This window comes from Epinephelus lanceolatus, chromosome 16, assembly GCF_041903045.1.
Source record: "Epinephelus lanceolatus isolate andai-2023 chromosome 16, ASM4190304v1, whole genome shotgun sequence".
In the NCBI taxonomy this organism is placed as follows: Eukaryota; Metazoa; Chordata; class Actinopteri; order Perciformes; family Serranidae; genus Epinephelus; species Epinephelus lanceolatus.
In genome coordinates, this window is record NC_135749.1 from 28334936 (window position 1) to 28355682 (window position 20747).

A 20747-nucleotide genomic window follows, 5' to 3' on the forward strand; every position below is an offset into this window, starting at 1 on the left:
TAATTGGTGACTCTAAATTGTCCGTAGGTGTGAATGTGAGTGTGAATGGTTGTCTGTCTCTATGTGTCAGCCCTGTGATAGTCTGGTGACCTGTCCAGGGTGTACCCCACCTCTCGCCCAATGTCAGCTGGGATAGGCTCCAGCCCCCCCGCGACCCCTAACAAGATAAGCGGTTATGGAAAATAAATGAATAATTTGGTGAACCTAACGTTTCCCTGCCTTGAGGTTTTGCTGTGCCACAACAGTCCTGTTACTTTAGATCACCAGCATAACTCCTTTTTAACACAGATTTAACTCAAAGATCTATGACTTTTTTCACGCCACAAAAGACTGTCATGCATGTCATTGAACATGATCCACCCACCTGACAGGTGTGACATATCAAGACACTGCTTAAACAGCATTGTGACAACACACGTGTGCCTTGGGATGGTCACAATCAAAGGCCTGTTATTTAAGAAGTCTGATCATTGAAAAAAAGACATTTATTAGGATTCCACATAACTACATTTTTATTTTGGTCACAGATACCCCCCAAGGATCAGTCAGTATCTGGTGTAACCACCATTTGCATCATGCAGTGCAACACATCTCCATCACATAGAGCTGATCATTCCTCTTCAGTGGCTGTGTGAAGTTGCTGGATATTGGCAGAAAATGGAAAATGCTGTTGTACAAGCCGATCTAGAGCATTCCAAACATGCTCAATGGGTGGCCATGCAACCACTGAGATGTTTTCAGCTTCCAGGAGTTGTGTACAGATCCTTGCAACATGGGGCTGTGCATTATCACGCTGCAACATGAGGTCATGTTGACAGATGAATGGCATCCCAGTGGGTCCCAGGAACTCGTCATAGTATCTCTGTGCATTCAAGCAGTTTGTAGCACATGCCAGCCCATACCATCACCCCACCACCACCATGGGACACTCTGTTTTTCAGGTTTGCTTCCCTGATGGTTTGTGCAGAAATTCTTTGGCTGTTTGGGTGGCTGGCCTCAGATGATCTTGCAGGTAAAGATGCTGAATTTGAAGGTCCTGGGCTGGTGTGGTTACGAGTGGCCTTCGGTTGTGAGGCCAGTTGTGAGTTCGCATAAATGACATTGGATACGGCTTACGGTAGTGAAATGAACATTCAGTTCACGGGCAACAGCTTTGCTGAACATTCCTGCAGTCAGCATGCCAGTAGCATGCTCCCTCAAAACTTGCGACATCTGTAGGATTGTGCTGTTTGATCAAACTGCACACATTAGAGTGTCCTTTTATTGTGACCATCCCAAGGCACACCTGTGTAGTAATGATGCTGTTTAATCAGCACCTTGATATGCCACATCTGTAGAGCAGACGTGCTCACTAACACAGATTTAAACTACCTGGCAACCCAAATTTGAAATTACACCAAACTCTTTTGTGTGCATTAAAAAAATCTTTAATCTTGAACTTAAACCTGTAAAAAACTGGAGCAAAAACAAAAGTGTTCAAAGTAATATGTTTCATAAAATGACTTTACAGGACGCCAATAAGCTGATGCATGTTTAAGGTGAAAAAACATAACAAACATAACAAACAAATCCAAAGCAACAGTATAATTTCTGCAATAAGTGCATCCAACATTCATCGCTGTTCTGCAGACACTTTACCTGCTGCAGAACACGAGATTAGATCCAATGAGCTTTTTATAAATTGTAGGTGTACACAACAAACTAATAAATCAACTATGTGCACTGCTGAACGAACAGGCCTGGCTGTACTCACTGCAGTGTGCAACAGGACACTATAAAGGGATGTTATCTGTGTGTACATGCACTCCAGCTGTATAGGAGCGCTGGGTTCATTATTACTGACAGGAAATGGCCAGAGGACGGTTATCAGTCACTCCTTGTTTGAAAGACACACTTTATAACTGCGCTTCACTACAGCCTTGTGTAATCTCTGTTGACACTTCCGCCCCTCTGTGCTCATAACTCCAAATTAGCTCTGCAGTGTACCGTCTCCACTTCCTGCTTATGTAGTCCAACATCCCCTGGGTTTTAATTGCTTTATCCCTCGCTCCTGTAAAACACTCATCTTTGATTGAGCAGTGTCCTTGTGTTGCTGTGAGTCGCAGAAAAGGATATTTAACTAGGACACTGTGTCGATGTGTTGTGATGGGACAGTTTCCTGCTGTCTTTGTACCCATAGATCACAGAGAGTCACCACAGCAACCCCAGTTCTCCACAAACACAGAACAAATTGTCCCATAGACAATATTACGTGACTCACAGTTGAAGCACTTCTATATCTGCAAGTATTTTTCTACATTGTTTGCTCTTGTTTAAGATTTTACTTTTAACGATAGTTACAATGATCGTCAACACAGAAACGCAGGCTGCATGATGTTGCCATCCTATATGTTTATGTTATGGCCTCCAGTTGGAATTATTTCAACTTCGTTTCTGAGAAATCATGTTTTATATGTCAGTTTGGCACAGCGGTCAGCTCTACAAACTACAATACCAATGAGAATTGCTGAGGCTGAAGGAGCTATTTTGGACACCCCTCGCTCTAGAAATAGAATCCCATTCATTTTACCCACAGACAATGTTGCATGACTCACAGCTGAAGCTCTTTCACAGCTTGGGTTGGCACCAAACTTTCCTGGATGAATCATCAGTGTCAAGAAAGATCTAATCAACCGAAATAAAAATTAGCTATTATTAAGTTAGGGGCGTCACTATCCAGCACACATTGAGACATTAAATTACAGTTATTTGATCGTCCAATGGAGATGTCCTGTTATGGTTCAAAAATAGTTTCAAAATGAAGCTATTGCCAACCTCCACAACGTTTGCTTTTTATAGTATGGCACATGACCCTCTGGCAAAAAGCACTTAAGACTTCTCCCATGTGCGATCAAAGACAGCTTGGATAAAACTTTTGATAAACACCACAAGTGTTGCAGTTTTTGATGTCTGATTGGGACTGTTTTGGCCACGGACACAGCGTCACTGACCAGTGTTTGCTGGGTAAGGGTGGGCACCAGTTCAAGATTACACAATACAGAAAACGGGTTTTACGGGCTTTAACAAGATCAGTTTTATTTTCAGGGGCAGTTTTTGAATTGATTCAGCAACCATATGGTACTGTCTTCCATTCCAAAAGCAATGAATTACTTTGACTTAATAACAATAATTAAAGCAGATCTGATGGCTTATAATGAAACAGCCACATCCACTATACTTTTGTATGGACTCCATTACAATGACTACAGTAAGTAACACTTTGTAATGACTCAGTGACTTTACTACAAGATGCACAACAGTGTCACAATATTCCCTTACAAGTGATTGATTGACAAACTCCTAATTTAAGTCTTATTTTAAGGTGGTACCAAAATGTCACGTTAACGAACATGAAAATGCCTCATTTGCTGATCAGTCTCACTAAATTTCAGCTTTGAATGTTGCAACTTAACAAAAACAGAATCAGCAGATAAATAACTAAAAATAAATGTGCACAATGAAGTGTTTATCATATTTATAACTTTTAAAGAAGTCCCATATGACATTCAGAGCTTATCTTTGATTCAGAGTCTGGGCCTGGATTGCCTGCCTACAGCTCTCAACATGGCGGTGGCTGAGACGGCTAGCAGCTAACAGTGCAAACAGTGCTAACAATGGCAACAGTGCTGACAGAGCTAATGGTGTTAACTTGGGGGTAAATTGGAGGATGGTGACTACACTTCCACAACACCTCTGTCCCATATGAGTGCAGTGCAGAGTGGCAGCAATTAGCCAGCCAGTGGAGTACACACATGCACTAACATGCATGCATGGCCGGACCGTCCACCCCAGCAAACAGAGGACCAATACAATCAGCATAAGCTATTACTGCCCTGTGTGTTGCATGTAGAACCTTTAAGCTCTGGAGCAAATTATATTGACATGATATGAGAAAGGGACTCTTAACTTGTCTGTTAGTCAGAGTGAATGGTTCATCTGAAATTTACCCATCATCCCTTTAAATTGTTCAATGATGAATAACAATTCTGAACCATTCATCTTATCATTGAATATTCATCATATTTTTTTTTTGCATGAAATAAACAAACATACCATCAAAAACACATTACGTCAATCATTTCTCCAGAACTTCACAGGGCTGAGGTGTCTCCTTGTATTTGTCAGTCTTGGGGGGTCTCTGGTGAGGACAGTGAGGACCCCCTCCACACCTCAGGATGTGTAGCTTTGCAGCGACGTTCCTGCGGCAGTGACTTAACATGCTTCTGACAGCCGCTGAGGAGAAGTAGAAGATAAATGGATCCAGGCAGGCGTTGAAGGTGCTGGAGAGCAACGCCACGTTCCTCCACTCCTCACTCTCCTTACGAACAAACCCCACCACGTGGGAGGCATTGTAAGGCCCGAAACAGACGGCAAATACTATCAGTGTGCCAAGCGCCAGACCGATGGCACGCAGCCTCCGACGTCTGCCGATGTTTGGGAGACGGGACAAGATGAGGATGAAATTGATGTAGCAGAAGCAGCAGATGATAAAGGGGACGCAGAAGAGGATAAGGAAGAGCTCCAGGCGGACTGGCAGCAGGATCTCGAGCTCATCCTCTGTGAAATTCAGGTAGCAGGTGGGTGGAGGTGGGGCAGAGTCGCTGGCGGTGCTGCCATTGGTGATGTCACCATCTGCACCTTTGCTCCATTGGGCGTAAGGCATGATGTAGACGATGCTGAGGTTCAGAGAAGTCACCACCCAGAACATGATGCTAGCCAGCATGGCATAGCGTGGCCTGCGCCACAGGGAATACCTGAGGGGGTAGGCAACCCCCAGGTAACGCTCCACGCTCACAGCTGTGAGGAGCAAGGTGCTGTTGTAGATGGTGACGTAGAACAGAAAGCCAGAGAAGGGACACAGGGCGTAGGGGAGCATCCAGGCCATGTCGTCAGAGGCCTCCTTCATTTTAAATGGCAGGAAAGCCAGGAAGATGAGGTCGGAGATGGTGAGGTTGAGGAGGAGAATGTCTATCGGGGTTGCCTTGCGGCGCACCTTACGGCAGAAGGTGCAGAATGCCAGGATGTTGGCAGGGACCCCCATCAGAAAGGTGAGGATGTAGACAGAAAACAACAAGCTGTAGTTGAGCATGGTGGCTGCTCACACGGGGGACGGACTCTCTCAGACACTGGAAGCAAGAAAACAAGAATCATTTAGAAAACTAAAACATTCAAGGCTGATTTTGCAGAACACTTTATGTTTCACAGAGACGTCCCCTCTTTTAAATCACTGTTTGATAATTATTCAGGCAATTTCTGATGTTTGGTCTAATTTTCAGCCATGCTAGCAGGATGACAATGTTGGTCCAACCATCACTTTGGTCCAGATTGCCATGACATTTTGTACAGATGTTCATGGTTCTCAGAGGATGAATCTAACTGATTCTGGCACCACCAACAGGTTGACATTTGTGGTTTTAAGTGGAATGTCTCAACAGCTATGAGATGAATCACCATCAAATGTAATAGATGTGTTTGTCCCCCAGTGAAAGAATTGTAATCAGGTAAAATGTTTTATTTGCTTTATGACCAAATACCTGCAAAACTTATAACATTCCCATCAGCATCAGCTGTACTTTGTTCTTAATGCATGCTTATCACCTCGGTTAAACCATTTTCAGTGGGAAACTCTGCATATACAACATGAATTAAATTAAGCTGATGAATTTTAAAAGAACATATTGAGGTATTAAAGGGACAGTTCACCCTAAAATCAAAAATACACAATTTTCTACCTGTGGTGCTATTTGTCAGTCTGGATTGTTTTGGTGTGAGTTGATGAGTGCCAATTCCTCAGTAAGAAAAATAGCTATTGGCTGTCCTTCTTTGCATAATTGTCTTTATGCATGTAATTGTAATGGACACTGTAGGAGAGAGGAATAATGTTGTGGGAGAGACAAAAAGTGAGTAAAAAACACCCTGAATATGTTTAGAACTACAAATGAACTTTCTTTCACTGATTTATCTAAGACAAAGAAAATTTTACATTTACATCCATCAGGCAGCGGCTGCGCGATTTATTTGCAGTCTGGACACAGAGGGATTAACATCTCCTGCTTTGACTGCAGCTGGAAGGGACTACTGCATGATGACTGGGCTGCCTGTGAGTGCCTTGGGAAGGGGGAGATGCCCATGGCAGGGTCTCCCAAAGTCTCTGATAACACCAGAAATAATCACTAGATTTGTTGCTAGTCGCTTTTTTGAAAAAGAGTCGTTAGAGGGGTCTGAAAACTTGCTAAATATAGCGTCAAAGTTGCTATGTTGGCAACACTGCAGCCATAGAACCGTCTGCCTTCTCTCCAATAAGGGAACTAGATGGCACTTGGTTTGTGGTGCTCAAAGTAGTAGTAGTTTTGTAAATAGTTCCTACATGAAACTGCTCACAACAAGGACTGTAGATTATCTTGAGTAATTGGGTCATGATTTCTGGAAAGAGACATTGCTGTTGAGTTTTTTAAATGTATTTTTTTGGCACTTAGAGCACCACAAGCTGAGTGCCATCTAGTTCCATTATACTGGAGATAACAGAGACATCTCTAAAGCTGATATCTGCAACACTAAGCAAATCACACCAAAACAATGTGGACTGATAAACAGCACGACAGGTAAGAGGAAAACTATGGATTTTTGATTTTAGGGTGAAGGGTCCCTTTAAGGAAGCCTACATCAACACAGATTTTAAGTCTAAAGAGACATTTCTTATCCTTTTTCGGAAATTAAAAGAATAACGACAGAAATAAATTTCTGAAATGCTTCAACATATTATGATAAATGACAGATTAACTACTCAAATTGAGTCTTTCATTAATTTGCAACTATTGCCAGTAAAATTGCTTCAAATATCTCACAAACCAGACTTAAGATCAAAATTATCTTCTTAAAACCTTCACATACTCTTAAAAAAAAATTCATGGATTTGAACTGATGGATACAAATTCATGAAGCAGAGAGCACAGAAATCAACACAAATAAAGAATAAGGGTTATTCTGTATTTTTGTTACTGTGAATAAATCCAATGTAAAGACAAAAACCAACAGTGGTTGACCGTCTTTGAGTACTTTGCAACATCTCTACCCTGTCTGTGGCTCTAAACCCAATGGCCATTTATTCCTTCTGAGGAAGCAGGATATATACATAAATAATGTCCTAAAACTGCCGGCTTACAATGCCCACATAATTGTAATAAAGGATCATATCGGTCGTAATCCCCAGTATAATGGTGTGGCTCACTGTTGAAAAGTCTATGAAGCAGAGGAAGAAAATGAACTTTGGATACAAAGAGAATCCTTTAAATTACACTAATGTAAAAAAAAAAAAAAAAAAAATCAAAGCTCTGAATACCAGCATTTATCTCTCCATTTATCCAGCACCAGGCTCTGAAAAAAGTCCCACATCATTTAAAAAACAAATAAAAAAAAAATATAGAATAGATATACAGCCTTCATTAGTGACTTATAAGAAGTGTGACTAACTCACCTCTGTAAATTCTGAATTATCACACTCTCCATCACCGTGCAGCTGTCCTGGGTGAGGCTGCAGCACTGCATGCTTCGCCTCCCGGAAGCAGACTGTTTGATCGGATCAAAAGGCTGCACTTAATATGCATGCCCGACTGAATACCCTCCATCTCGCCCTCAATAGGGGGAAATTTAATAAGCTGCTGGACACAATCTATGTTCGCCTCACTCTCCAAACATCATCTCCCAGCAACCGCCCAAAAGCTTGATGTGATGTAGGTGTAAATGTGCCGCAATAACTTTTTTGTGTGTGTGACAGGCTTTGAGGTGGCAGTGAGAAGGTCAAATGTTACATTACAGTATACAGAGACTTTATCTGAGAATGTAATATTTATTTTTTATTAATCATTTTGAGAATGTTTCTCATTATTTTTTAGATACTAAGTCATGATTTTGAGAAATTTTCTTACTATAATCACTTACAATTTTTAAATTTTATTTTTTTTTAAAATCACGCTGGTAGAAATGGGCTTACCTAAAAATTAAACAAAAGAAAAATACAATTTTAAATAATCAAGGAAGCTGTAACTATGCTAAATGTTTACAAACCTTACAAAGAGTAGATGCTTAAATGGAATTAAACTTGTCCTTGAAAGTTTTGGCAATTTTATTAATTAATTGAACACTAATACACCTAAGTCACATCAGATTAACTTAACTAACAGAAGCAGAAGTCAGACTGAGGGCAGGCACACTTGTTATCAGTTACTATCAGTGACATGTTGTCTAGTCCTGGCAGCAGACTGGTGTTGGTTGGTGTTGGTTCACTGAGAATCAAACTGCCCCGAGGGAACAGATGGCTCTGGTCTGCAGCCAGCACGGCTTGACTGTCAGTTTGTATCACAGCCGCTCCCACCAGCCCCCATATTATAGCTACCATCCGTCTGCCGACAACATTCTCAACAACAAACCTAATTACTCTGCTGCATGGTGCCAAATGATCCATGGCTGATCTGAGGTTGAACATTAAGGCACATTAAGACCTGGCAGCCAGCCATTACGTTGTCACTACAATGTAAGTATGAATGCAATTTAGTAAACAAATGTTATTCCCAGGAGACGGGGTTGTGACATGACATGTTTATCATGGGGTTCATGTGAGGTTTGCACATACAGTAGGACGGGATGAAGACCAGGATTCAGTGTGTTTGTCTCTGTTGAACAAATGTTTTCAGTCCTGGAATCTTCATTAACAGCAGCTGATATCTAAGAACAATGTGTATTAGTTGGGAAAAAAGGTTTTAATGTCCACTGAGCATTGATTTTATGTATGTGATGGTTTCTTTTTTATCGGTTAGTAGAAGGTTGCATGTTTAATACTCTTTACTAGTAAGGCATGTGCACCTCTATTTGTGCACATATTGGGTATATTAAATTCTCACACTTTTTTACAATATAATTTTATCTATTTGATTATTTTTTTGCCGTATTCGATAGGACAGATGAACATGAACTGAGGGAGAGAGAGAAAGAGGAGAAGGCATGCAGAAAATGGCCACAAGCTGGACCTTAAACCTGAGCTGCTGCTAAGAACTAAGCCTACTGTAGGCCTACCCTGGTGTTGCAAGGTGAGGTGCAGGGAAGCATGATGAGACTTGAGGACAAAAAAGCATCACACAGGCAGGGAGTTATGCTAAAAAAAAATTAGGTAGACTTTTATTTTTAGTCTCCAAAACAAAATGAAACAAAAGAAAGTCTAAGCTAAAAACTTGCGTCTAAAGATTGTAATGCTTAGTACAGTTGTTTGAGTTTCTCACGTAATATTGAAACCATGCATTTAATAAAGAAAACAAAGGAAATTGAGTGTGAGAGTCTGTCCACCTTCCCTAACAAAAAGGGGTTTATCAAATAGTTAGTGAGGGAGTTGGTGCTTCCTCACACCTGGGCGCTTGTTCTACCAGGTGAGCTGCCGAAGCACCCCACTAATATAATTTCATACAGAAAATAGCAGACATTTGAGAAAATATGGCAGACATTCCTCGATAAGACACACTTGAGACGGTAAGTACGTACATCTGTCCCATTGTCATGGAGGCGGTATCTCAGGAACACCTGACAGAAATTTCTTGAAATTTGGCACAAGCATTCACTTGGACTCAGGAAAAAAAAAAATTGAATTTTGTGGTTGAATGTCAAAGGTCAAGGTCACTGTGACCTCACAAAACATGTTTTTGGCCATAACTCAAGAATTCATAAGTTAATTATGACTAAATTTCACACAAATGTCTAACGGGATAAAATGATAAAATAATGTCATATCCAGGGGTCAAAGATCAACATCACTGTGACATCATATGTTTTTTCTGATCATTATTCAACATCATAACTAAGAAGGGGAGACATTGGGTCATATACTGAATTGGTGATTCTAATCTTTGGTCTCCACCATGAAACTGTGCTGAATGTATAGGTCCTCTGTGCTGCTGGGTGGTAAATGTGTGTGAAGCATAAGTTCTGCCAAAAAAATACACTTCATACCTTTGATTAAACTCCTTTAAAGTCTTCACAACATATATGAGCCCGGACAAACATGGATGTAAACTGCAGCTTGATTGGTTGGCAGAGGCATACAACTGCAAGGCGGTAATTCTAGTTCAGCTTGTACATACTTAAATATTATAATTTGAACATTGCTGATACCTTGCTGAGAAGTATTTAACTTAATCTATTTACTTAAATGTGTTCTAGTTTTTATTTTCAAAACGGACTCTTTTATTTGTGGTTTCTCTGACTTCATTTTATGGAGCTGAATGCATGTGGGTGTTGTAGCCAACAGGAAGTTAGAAATGTTCATTAAAAGCATATTTTTCTTTATTCCTCAGAGACCACAGACAACTTACACAATACACTTGTAAACATTATACTTTATTTTGAAAGACAGTTTACAAATAAACAGACTTAAATCTGAATGAATAAGTTCAGAAACCGATCAATTAATTCACAAACAGATATTCATTCAAATGTGTAGTTAATTCAGAACATCAAATTGTTGATTAGCCTTTATGTCCTCATGTTTGTACTCCTCACAACAGAGGAAGCACAGGTGTAACCACTAACACTCACAATCTGCTCCATTTAGGTTTGCCAGTAAGCCGTGCAACTGAAACACAGCTCAGACATAATTAATGACATTCTTTCCACCTGTGTTCGAGGAATTGAAATATCAACAGCAGGAAAGGTCTCCTCACGCATCAGCTTGGCTTCTATCCAGTCTTTTTGGAGGAAAAAAAAAAACCTATGGAAACAACTTTCCAAAAGAGAACATTATGTGTGTTTAAGTGATTCCCTTGTTATAGCTCGGAGCATTAACTCACAGACACCAGATGGAGCCATTTGTCACCCAACTAATCACCTGCAAAGTTCAGCTATGGTTTCCACTGACTGGTTTGAACTAAGACTTGCTGGAAAAAGAACAATTCTCCCATTTCAAAGAAGACGTGCAGTTTCCTCTGCGAATAGTTCAGTTAGGTCATTTCCAGTGAGTGAAACACTCACAGGAAAAAGTCTACTATGAGTCATTTTTTATCATCGGAGAAAATACTGACATAACATGGGATGAATCAAAACTCCACATTCGTGGTCAGACTTGCAAAACAGCTTTTATCATCAAATTTTTCTTTGGAAACATTTGATCTGAGGGGAAAAAGAGGGAACCTAAAGACAGATGTGATGTAGCCTTGATTAAGTCATTCTGCCTTAAAATGACAGACACATGAACATTGTCTGGATCACTTGCTGCTTCCTTTGAGAGGAGGATTAATGTTTTTAGCCTGTTTCCCCTTTTGGATTTGTCATTATTTTTCCCAGAATCCCTGAAGTCTCCACCCTCTGTGACATCACTCCTGACTTACTTTCGTCACCTCCGCCCCAGCCTGGCTCTTCTCAGTCATTGTAGGAACCCTGACATTTGCAACACCGATAGTGCTGTTACATCGATGCCGACACCCTTCAATCCGGCTGAAATGGCTTTGCCGTCCACAGATTCTTCCCACAAGTCCCCTCGACACTGCTGGCAAAAGCATCAGCATTACCACAGGCTCCAGGAAAACATTACAGGAGCTCGTTAGCATGGCGTACGTCCTCCACTCAACATTTTCCTTCAACACAAACCCCACAATGTGCGAGGCATTGTAGGGTGCGTAACATACCACAAACACAGCCAGTGTTGAGAGAGCTACAGTCAGGACTCTTTTCTTCCCCATTGGGCGCAAATTTGAGTGCCACACCAGGGTAACGCAGCGCAGCGTGCAAAAGGATGTCACAATGAGAGGCAAGAGAAACAGGGTGATGGCCATCTCCAGTCGTAGAGGCAGCAGAACAGCTAGTTGGGTGGTGTTAAAGTAGCCATAGCAGGCTGAGGTGTCGTCCTTAATGGAGACAAAGTTAGCCCCTCTTTCAGCCACCAGGGCAAGACTTAGGTGAAAGAGCACCAAGGCCCACAAGGCAGCGCTGATGAAGCAAGAGATCCGAGCACGGCGGTATCTCTTGTACACGATTGGGAATGCGATGCTGAGGTAGCGTCCCACTGTAACGGCTGTGATGAACAGGCAGCTGCCGTAAAGCGAGGAGAAGAGGAAGAGGCTGTAGATGGGGCAGACGGGTGCTGGCAGCCTCCAGTCCTGAAGCAAAGTCTCTAAAGCCTTGACGGGCAGCCAGGCCACGAGGAACAGGTTGGCGAGGCAAAGGTTGAGGGCATAGACGACATTGGGTGTGGCGCCACGTTTGCGGGCCTTGCGCACGTACACAAACAGGACCAGAAGGTTGGCAGGAAGGCCCAACAGGAAGGTGAAGAGGTAGACAGAGAGGGCGACCCAGTCCTTGGAAGCCACCTGCATGTCTTCAGTTTAGGACACTGCCGAGAGGCACAGGAAGTACTGCCTCCAATTTACATGCCAAGGATGATCTGTCAACAAATCAAACTCAAGCTGACAGGAAGGTCTCAACGAATCAAGCAGATGATTTGATGAATAGTTAGGTGCACGGTCGTCCTTGTGCCTCTTCCATTTATAAACCTCATCTTTCAAAAGACAGATTCTCCATATGTGGCAGTAATGTCCGTTTTCTGGCTGGTCACAGAGCTGCTGCAGTGCCAGGTCTCTCAAACTCTGAGACGTAGCCAACATCTCTGAGGAAAGGTGACAGTAGAAAAAAAGGAGGCGGTGGCCACAAAGGTGCTGATGCATGTGGGCAGGAAGGGGGCGAGGTGCCCACGACATCATGACAGAGGTGCAGATAAGGAGACGCATCCACTCATGCAGAAGTAGAGGGGCATTTAGCAGGCACCAGGCTGCCTTAATTGCCCTCTCAGTGGAGGGCAACAGACAGATAGCATCTGGGCCCTTAAGTGAAATGATACAGAATAATTCAGCATGTCAGGAAGCACATGGACATCCCCTTAAAGCCAAGGCTGGTTAAGTGAACTGGATGGGCTGGGTAGTAAGATTGTAAATGTGCTGAAGTTTATGGTCGATGCGAAGACAGGATGGGCTGGGCTTTGGGAAAACAGTAACTTGTTTGTGGCCTGACGGCGCTTCTCATGGTTTTATGGTAGAAAATGAGTCCTTTAGTGTGTGTATATGTGCGGTAGTGAGTGTAAGAGAGGAGTGGGTGTAACATGCAAAAGGCTTTTGGTGAAGAAAATGGAGCAGAAAATCAAAGTGGTTTGTTGCAGAGGCATTTTATGAGCAGGAGGACAGATACCAAGAAACATTTTTCCATGAAAAAGACATGGAGCGGTTCAAAACATGTCTGGTAACTGTTTGACTAGTCTATTGATCCACTGCTCAGAACAAATGTGTGCATAGTTACTCCTCTGATATCTTGCCGTAATGAATACATATTTACCTTATTTATTAGCTCAAGTGAAAGACATTAGCATAGCTTTCATTCACCTATTTCTTGTTTCCACTTAGTTTTTAGGAGGCCTTGAGAGGTTGGAATGGATATTTCCTACATGAGGGCCATTTGATTAGTCCAAGCTCAATCTCGTAACCTGTTGGCTATCAGTCTGTGGACGATTAGCCTCTGGAGGTAATGGACAATATTTCAGCAGATCCAGGGTGCTTTTCATTATGCTAACATATGCGTGCTTCCTTCACTTTTGTCTCTTCCTTGCATCTTCGCTACTCGTGGCAAGGATATAAGAGGGAGCTGTGAGGCAGATCACAAGGATGGAGGAACCGAAGCTGCCCATAGCCTCAGTCTTAGGTGAAAGCATTACTTATAATGTGCTGTGCCAGATATGGATGTCTGGCATTAATATGTCAAGCCACTTGATAAAAGACTTCCCTATGTGATGCACCTGTGTTTCCTTGCTCCAAGCTCCAAGGACTGGAAGATCCTCTATAATGGTGGAGGGGGAATGATTTCCAGGTCACGTGGGGACAGGGGGAAGCACAAGTTAACTTGACGAAAAGAACCCCAGGTGAAGCAAGCAGATATCCAGGCCAAGACTTCCTTTTCAATGCGCTGGTCATTTCAGCTAATCTCTATAAACAGATACCTGCATATGAAGGTGGATAAAATAAAAAGTGACGATAGCCGATGGGGTCTGAGATTGCATTTCGTCCAATGCATTCTGCCTCTCTACACGAACTGTTACCGGCCTCTCTAACAAAGTTGTTCTCACAAACTGTTTATATGTTTTCCTATGAAAAGTAATGCACCCAAATTCGAGGTACAGTTAGTGGTGGTGGATAAGTCACAAAGACAAGACTTTCCCCCGGGACTTTCCCCTGGAGTCGTGTGTTCAGAACCGTTTGAGCTTTGAGCGAACTTTGAGTCATTTTGAGGAACGTTTCTTTTCCTTAACCTAATCACAGTAACTTTACTTGCCTAAACCTAACCTCCATAACTTTAATTACCTTACTGTATGTTAAAGACGTAACATAATTAGTGGGACGCTAATTCGTAGGATATCATATGAACCATTCTATGAGAATATGCTGCTCAAATGTGACCGGTCAATACGACTTGAACTGCAAACAAATAATAATTAATTATGCACTTTTTGCATACATTTCCAAAGCGGAAATCAGAACTAAAATAAAAATCAAAATGTCTGTTTTTGACATTTTCTTTTCACCAGTCTAAAAGTAGACATGTTATGGAAGCAAAAAAGCCCAAATCTAAAAAATGACCAGTGTATGAAAAAACAGTTTTCACCTGTAGTGTCTCCCCAAATAAGAATTTAAAAAATTTTCCATCTATGAACTGTGTAATATGGTACTAATTATAAGGGAAAAACGCATGATGTCTATTAGTGTTTTTTGCACAGCAGGTGAAGTCAGCATGCATATATTTGTCTACAGGTGAGTGTACAGTTGTATTATACTGTGATTTACTACAGAATATCTCCCTTTATAGACTTTCAGACACAACACACAGACCAGAAACAGATATTTGTCTCTCATCTAAATACTCGTAAAAATGCAGCCACTGACACAAACATGGCCATTTGAAGACATTACAACTGAGGCAAGTGAGAGTTACAGGGGTTTATTGTCCAAACAACCGTGTTTAATGTCTGTTCACCAGATATTTTATCTAAACTGCGCACACATGAGTCATTATCACCGTCTTCATGGGCCAAACAGCGTCGGTTGATCAAACAATATGACGAGGCCAAACAAAGCTAATGGCCAATAAAAGTAATGACTTTACCAGACATGAACGTGAGCTTTTCACTGGAATCACTGGAAAACCACAAATACATAAATACACTGAGATGCCAGAAATATATCTTCATCACTAAATGTTTAATTAAGCTAAGCGTAAACAAGCATATAATCCACATTTTAAATGTAATTTGGATTCTTGTGTGTATGTGTGAAACTTAAGCAGACTCAAATACATTTAACACAACTAAAAGCAAATGAACCACACAAAATAAGGATTAAACAGGTCAGGAGAATATTATTTTCACAGGAAGATGACAGTTCTTGTTCAAATAGATAAATAAAATTCAGGAAAGTGTTTTGTTTTTCAGCACAGATGGGAGTTATCACTAATTCAGAACTGTGTCTCAAGTGTAAACAGAACATTGGCTGCAGTGTTAAAAACATAAAGTCAAAGCAAAATATTAATTTATGTTGTTGCATTTTGTCCCTTTAACTCAGAAACTGGATAGTATCATCTCATCTTACTGAGCCAGCAGCTGCAGATTGCTCCTGCCGCTGGAGTTTGTAAGTGGAACCAACAGCACCTGGTTTTTCTCAGTGAAGGAGGTTGACGTGAGGCAGATACGGGTGTTCATGCTTCGCTGCTCCAGAGACAGGGCTTCCTGTTTTCTGGAAAGATCCTGCAGCATGTGGCCGTGATGGAGCTTCATCTTCTGCAGAGAGTGCCTGCGGACAGGAGAGGGGGAAGTTTGAGTGTGACTTCTTCTCTTCCTTGTATTCAAAACAAACAACTATTATTTCTTACTTTTAATCTATAGACCTGTATCCTCTATTCTGGTACTGACGTTTAACCTTTTGTCTTCTAATTGATTTAACAAAGAGCTCCAGGGATGATGTTTATTTGTAGGCCAACCTGGAAGTTAAAATCCCCCTTTCCTTAAAAAAAAAAACACAATAGTATTTTCCCACTAGATTTTGGGTTATTGCAGAAAATAAGTTCTGTGGCAAAGAAAAGTTTATGTTACACCTTTTTTTTCAGGAATATAAGTTTAAGTTAAGTTTAAGTTTATTTACTTTATTAATCCCCTGAGGGGAAATTCAATGTATATAACCTTACAAATTATTGCCACTTTTATGATTTGAAGCGTAAATGCAATTGCCAGAAGCAAAAAGCTAAAATTAGGCTATAAATGAACTACACTATGATTGCATGACTTCATGTTGCCAACGCAGCTGTAAAGGTGGATTAGTGGCATGGTGATGTTTAGTTCCACTGTGGTCACTTTTTTTAGCAACTGCCTTTTTTGAGATTTGTAAGAGCTTCAAAATTCATGAGTGGGGTATTTACTGACTAATTTATGTTGTGAAACAAAACGTGAAAGCCTCTTAACCTAGTGTCACCACAGACCTTTTTTCAGGCATCTAACCAAAAACTCATTAAAAAACCCCCACTGACTTTAAGACAAGGGAACCAGCAGAGCAAAAAAGCTAACTCATTTCTGTTTTTTCTCTACTCTCTTCTGTATTTGCTGGGTTTAAAATAGCACCATCTCAACTGCAGTACAAACTGTACTACAGAGTAAATTTCCTGAATGACTGAATGTTATCTTTATTATTTTGTGTCTTTTGACGTTAAGTGCGATGTCTGACTTCCTTGTATGTGCATCTTTGTTTGTCCAAAAAAACTTTTTGGCTGATGAAATAAAATTGTGGATACCCTATTAGCTCCAACTGGTGATCATAGAAACAAAACTCTGACTCACTGAGCCTCAGAAAGCTTCTGCTTCAGAGCCGTGGTTGTGGCCTCCAGCTGATGGACTTCATTAATGAGGCCATGCTGCACCTGCAAACAAACAGGAAAGAAAAGATCAATCAGGACGAAGCCTTCTGATGTTTTCTAAAATATTAAAGTAACAACAGTTTTATTTTGACCTCATCTCTGCACAGGTCCATGCCAGGTCTGCTGGTCCTGTTCTCCAGTCTGGTGTGAGCCAGTTTCAGGAAGGCCATCTTTGCCTGCAGATCAGCGTCCAGCCCATGGATGTCACTCTCCATTTCTGCCATTTCATCTTCAGTCTGCACAGACAGACAGTCAGAAACACTAGAATCTCTTCCCTACTAGGACCATGGCTGGAAAAAAACTGCTACAACCCCTGCATGCTTAATCTCAAATCCACAGTCCACAAACAATAAAAATCTGCTACGTTAAACTATTAGATAACTCACACGTCTGATTTGCCACTCCAGCTCATCGCGGGCCTGCTCTTCATGGTGATTACGCTTGCGGAGAGCAAACTCTGTGGCCCTGCCTTGAGTGTCTAACTCATTCTGGAGCTAAGAAATAGAGAATAGAGAAAGAATTAATCGCAAATGTGTCACGTCTTAGGAAATGAGAGCAAGGCTGGTGCAAAATATTCCCAGATGGTTAAGAAAACCAAAGAGGGACAGATGAATTAATCATTAAACATGCCTCAGTGCTAAGCTACAGTAACTACTATAAGTAACTTAGCTGCACCTTGTGTGCCACGTAGTATTTGCACTACAAATATAGCCATCACAATATACACACCTGGGCTATAGTGAGACTCATGTCCTCCTTCATTTGCTGGGACACCTGCATGGCCTCCTGGGCACGAGTCATATTATACTGGCTGAACTGGACCCACTCCTGGGGGGTGGAGGAGCTACAACAATGACATGTCAGCATTTTTTTCAGCTGTTGACCAAAATTTTAGCTAAATAGTTTAAATGCAGATGTTAATTCCTAAAAAATAAACTACTACTGTGTATTATTTCATGCACACCCTCATCCCAAGATTACCCCGATGGTATGCGAGTTGGATTGGTCTTCAGGGAGATCTGAGGTGACTTTATTGTAAGTGACAGGCAGGACATATCAATGTCCAAGGCATCCATCTTGTTTTGGATGTCAGCAGTCAGCTGGTGCCGAGCCTCCTGCAAAACACTGGACAACAACAAAAAGCGATGGTCAAAGACGAAAAAAAAAACAACAAAACAAAACAAGAAGTCCTTCTGCATCACACCACAGCGTCTCTTACCACAGTTGCTCAAAGGCTTTGTCTACGTGCTGCTGCAGAACATGCTGCACTCTTTCAATCAGCTCTTTCTCTTTTTTCAGCTGTTGGTCGACGGGGTCGGTGACAAGCTCGTACCCTCGCCGTCCGTCCCTCAGTGTCAAGCATTCATGGCCCACCTCCTGGGGAACGGCAGTTGCAGCCAGGGCCTGCTCAGTTCGCTCTTTGGACTGTCCCAACACACATCAAGGCTGAGGTCACTTCACTGTCAGCTAGGTCAGATTCAAGCAAATCCTACATGCTCACTGGTATGATCATTATTTACTGAAGTGATAGCCACTTTCTCTTTAAATTTTTAAATGAACAATTCCAAGAGTATTGATTCTTACTGTACGGGAAACAAATAAACATACTCACACAGGTATAATAAAAGTATATCTGACACTTACAAAGACTTTTATTTTTGTACTATTATTAACTTGAAATGAGAGAAACTCTCAGTTGTTTCATAAGTTTTTGAACAAATCACCAGGGTCAGAGCCTCCATCTCTTCATCCACTTTTTGCGCGCAGGTTTCTAACGCCTCTTTCCATCGGGAAACATCCCACACCCGGTCACTCAACCTGGCAGAAGTATCGCTTTCATCCCAGTTTGTCTACAGAGAAAAGGTGCAAGAAAATAGCTGAAGACAGGTTGGAGATATAAAGTAATGTGTGGGCAATGTGTGCACAGTGTTATGGAATATTCTTCAACCTGTAGAGTTACAGTGACTGATAGGCATCCTCACCACATTAACTCACCATACAGTTGGTCTTGTCACGTAGTGACCTCCCCTCCTGTCGGATCACATGAGAAACATGTCGCTCATGCTGTGCTGTGGCAGACAGCTGGTGGTTGTTGCTGTTCCACTCTGACACACTGTGGTGCAGGCCAGGCTTTGCAGGAAGTGCAGACATCCTTCTGTTGCTGCAACATTCAAAACAACCAAATCATTGCATTTGTCAAGTACAGATAAACGCTCGGGATATGCTTTGGGGAGCATATTGATACAGTAAACTCAGACAGACATGGCTACAGTCCAACAGAGCTACTATAACATGAATTAGTCAGACCTGTTATCAAATATTATCAATGACTGAATTTCCTAAATATTAATGCAACTTTCAAAGTGTATAAGGAAGTTTTTGGCCTTCGACAGTAAAAGTCTGAACACATCATCATATCCTCCGCGGTCTAAATGACCCAGAAAACAACCAAAGTTGATGAAAAGGATGACACACAAAGTGAAGGGAAATTTAGTTACATTTAATACTACACGTTGAGTATTTCCATTTTGTGAGATTTTATACTGCACTACAGTTCTTCCAAGGGAGATATTATATCATGTGGTGCAGTAATTGGTGGCTACTCAGTAGTTAACATTACTATCTAAAAAAATCACTTATTGCTATAGTTAAACTATCTAACATTAACAGTGTACTACAATAACATTTTTTGGCGACATAGGTCAGTGTTGTGTTATCATGTACCATACAAGCACACTTTATGCAGTTTTTACTCAGTATGAGTTTAAATGCAACATTTTAACTAAATGGGCCGTTTGACGGTCTCTAGCCGGACACTAATAACTTGTAACACACAGGCTATGTGGAAGTGACAGACATGAGGGGGTAACACATGAGCGAATAACACAGTTGTAACACTGACAGCCAGTGTCTTTTCACCTTGCCTAAGTGACAGGGCCTGCAAGTGTACGCTTACTCTCAAAACATGAAGCTTCTCGTTGGCTATTAGTTACTGCTGCTGTTTACAAAGTCTGAAACACCGTGACAAGTTTAAATCTAATTTAAAGTTCTTTAACACTGAATTTTACTCACCGGGTTTCTCAGAGTCGGCGCTAACAGGTTCCTCTGGACCAGGTTTCCTATGGCAACAAGTACTCGGGCCGTCTCTAGGCAACGGTCCGACACAACGGTCCAGTGATATTCGTTAAAAATTAAAATAGGGCCTACTATGGCAACGTTCATACGCCGTGACGTCATCAGCTAACAAGGAACACAAAGAAGGTCTGGTTTAACACAAATTATCAGAGGTCACTTATGTTATGGTGAATGAGACACTCCAGAAGCTCCATTTGTAATACTTTTGAATGGTATCAACATATTTGACAAGAAATGTAATAATAGACATATACATCAGACTTTCCAAAATAAAAACAAAAACAACCCCAGAGGGAAATTTTAGGCTACTGGAACTCTAATTTGGAAGAGATTAATTGGCAAAAAACAATATGGCTTTTACCCTATAAGTACTGTATTCCTAATAATAATAATTCCCAAATGTTGCATTAAATATATCCAGTGAATTTTACTATTCCCAGATATGTGGATGCTGAAGAAACCTTGATTCATTTATTATTTTCAGTGCAGAAAAACAATGAAATTTTGGTCTGATTTAAGTTCTCATGTTTTCAGTACAGCAAATATCACTCACTCTTTTACCCTAAAATACATAATCTGTTACTTTGGCATTTTTGAAC

The 20747-nt window shown here is 41.2% G+C and overlaps 3 protein-coding genes across 3 annotated transcripts; all 3 read right to left on the reverse strand.

Annotated features, from left to right (window-relative positions):
* Positions 1–3602: 3602 nt before the first annotated feature.
* LOC117264213 (free fatty acid receptor 3-like) lies at positions 3603–5153 on the reverse strand. Its single transcript, XM_033638091.2, has one exon. It carries the CDS (start codon positions 5126–5128, stop codon positions 4115–4117), a length of 1014 nt encoding a protein of 337 aa, XP_033493982.1. The 5' UTR covers positions 5129–5153; the 3' UTR covers positions 3603–4114.
* A 5337-nt stretch (positions 5154–10490) lies between these two features.
* LOC117263036 (free fatty acid receptor 3) lies at positions 10491–14083 on the reverse strand. The gene has a single exon (XM_078175803.1). It carries the CDS (start codon positions 12387–12389, stop codon positions 11391–11393), a length of 999 nt encoding a protein of 332 aa, XP_078031929.1. The 5' UTR covers positions 12390–14083; the 3' UTR covers positions 10491–11390.
* An 835-nt stretch (positions 14084–14918) lies between these two features.
* On the reverse strand, positions 14919–20188 carry tekt2 (tektin 2 (testicular)). The gene is made up of 10 exons (XM_033637902.2): positions 20086–20188; positions 19009–19174; positions 18738–18863; positions 18233–18438; positions 17995–18138; positions 17743–17857; positions 17400–17507; positions 17106–17249; positions 16937–17016; positions 14919–15899 (listed from the first exon to the last, which is right to left on the reverse strand). The coding sequence occupies exons 2-10, from the start codon at positions 19162–19164 to the stop codon at positions 15695–15697; spliced, it is 1284 nt and encodes a 427-aa protein (XP_033493793.1). The 5' UTR covers positions 19165–19174; positions 20086–20188; the 3' UTR covers positions 14919–15694.
* Between the last annotated feature and the right edge of the window lie 559 nt (positions 20189–20747).

Excerpts from the sequence above, each read along its gene's own strand:
- LOC117264213 (XM_033638091.2), bottom strand. The coding sequence starts at position 5,128 with ATGCTCAACTACAGCTTGTTGTTTTCTGTCTACATCCTCACCTTTCTG.
- LOC117263036 (XM_078175803.1), bottom strand. The coding sequence starts at position 12,389 with ATGCAGGTGGCTTCCAAGGACTGGGTCGCCCTCTCTGTCTACCTCTTC.
- tekt2 (XM_033637902.2), bottom strand. The coding sequence starts at position 19,164 with ATGTCTGCACTTCCTGCAAAGCCTGGCCTGCACCACAGTGTGTCAGAG. Across the intron at positions 17,858-17,994 it reads CCAACTCGCATACCATCGGG|CTCCTCCACCCCCCAGGAGT; the intron begins GTAATCTTGGGA and ends TCATTGTTGTAG. Across the intron at positions 17,017-17,105 it reads TGGACCTGTGCAGAGATGAG|GTGCAGCATGGCCTCATTAA; the intron begins GTCAAAATAAAA and ends GTTTGTTTGCAG.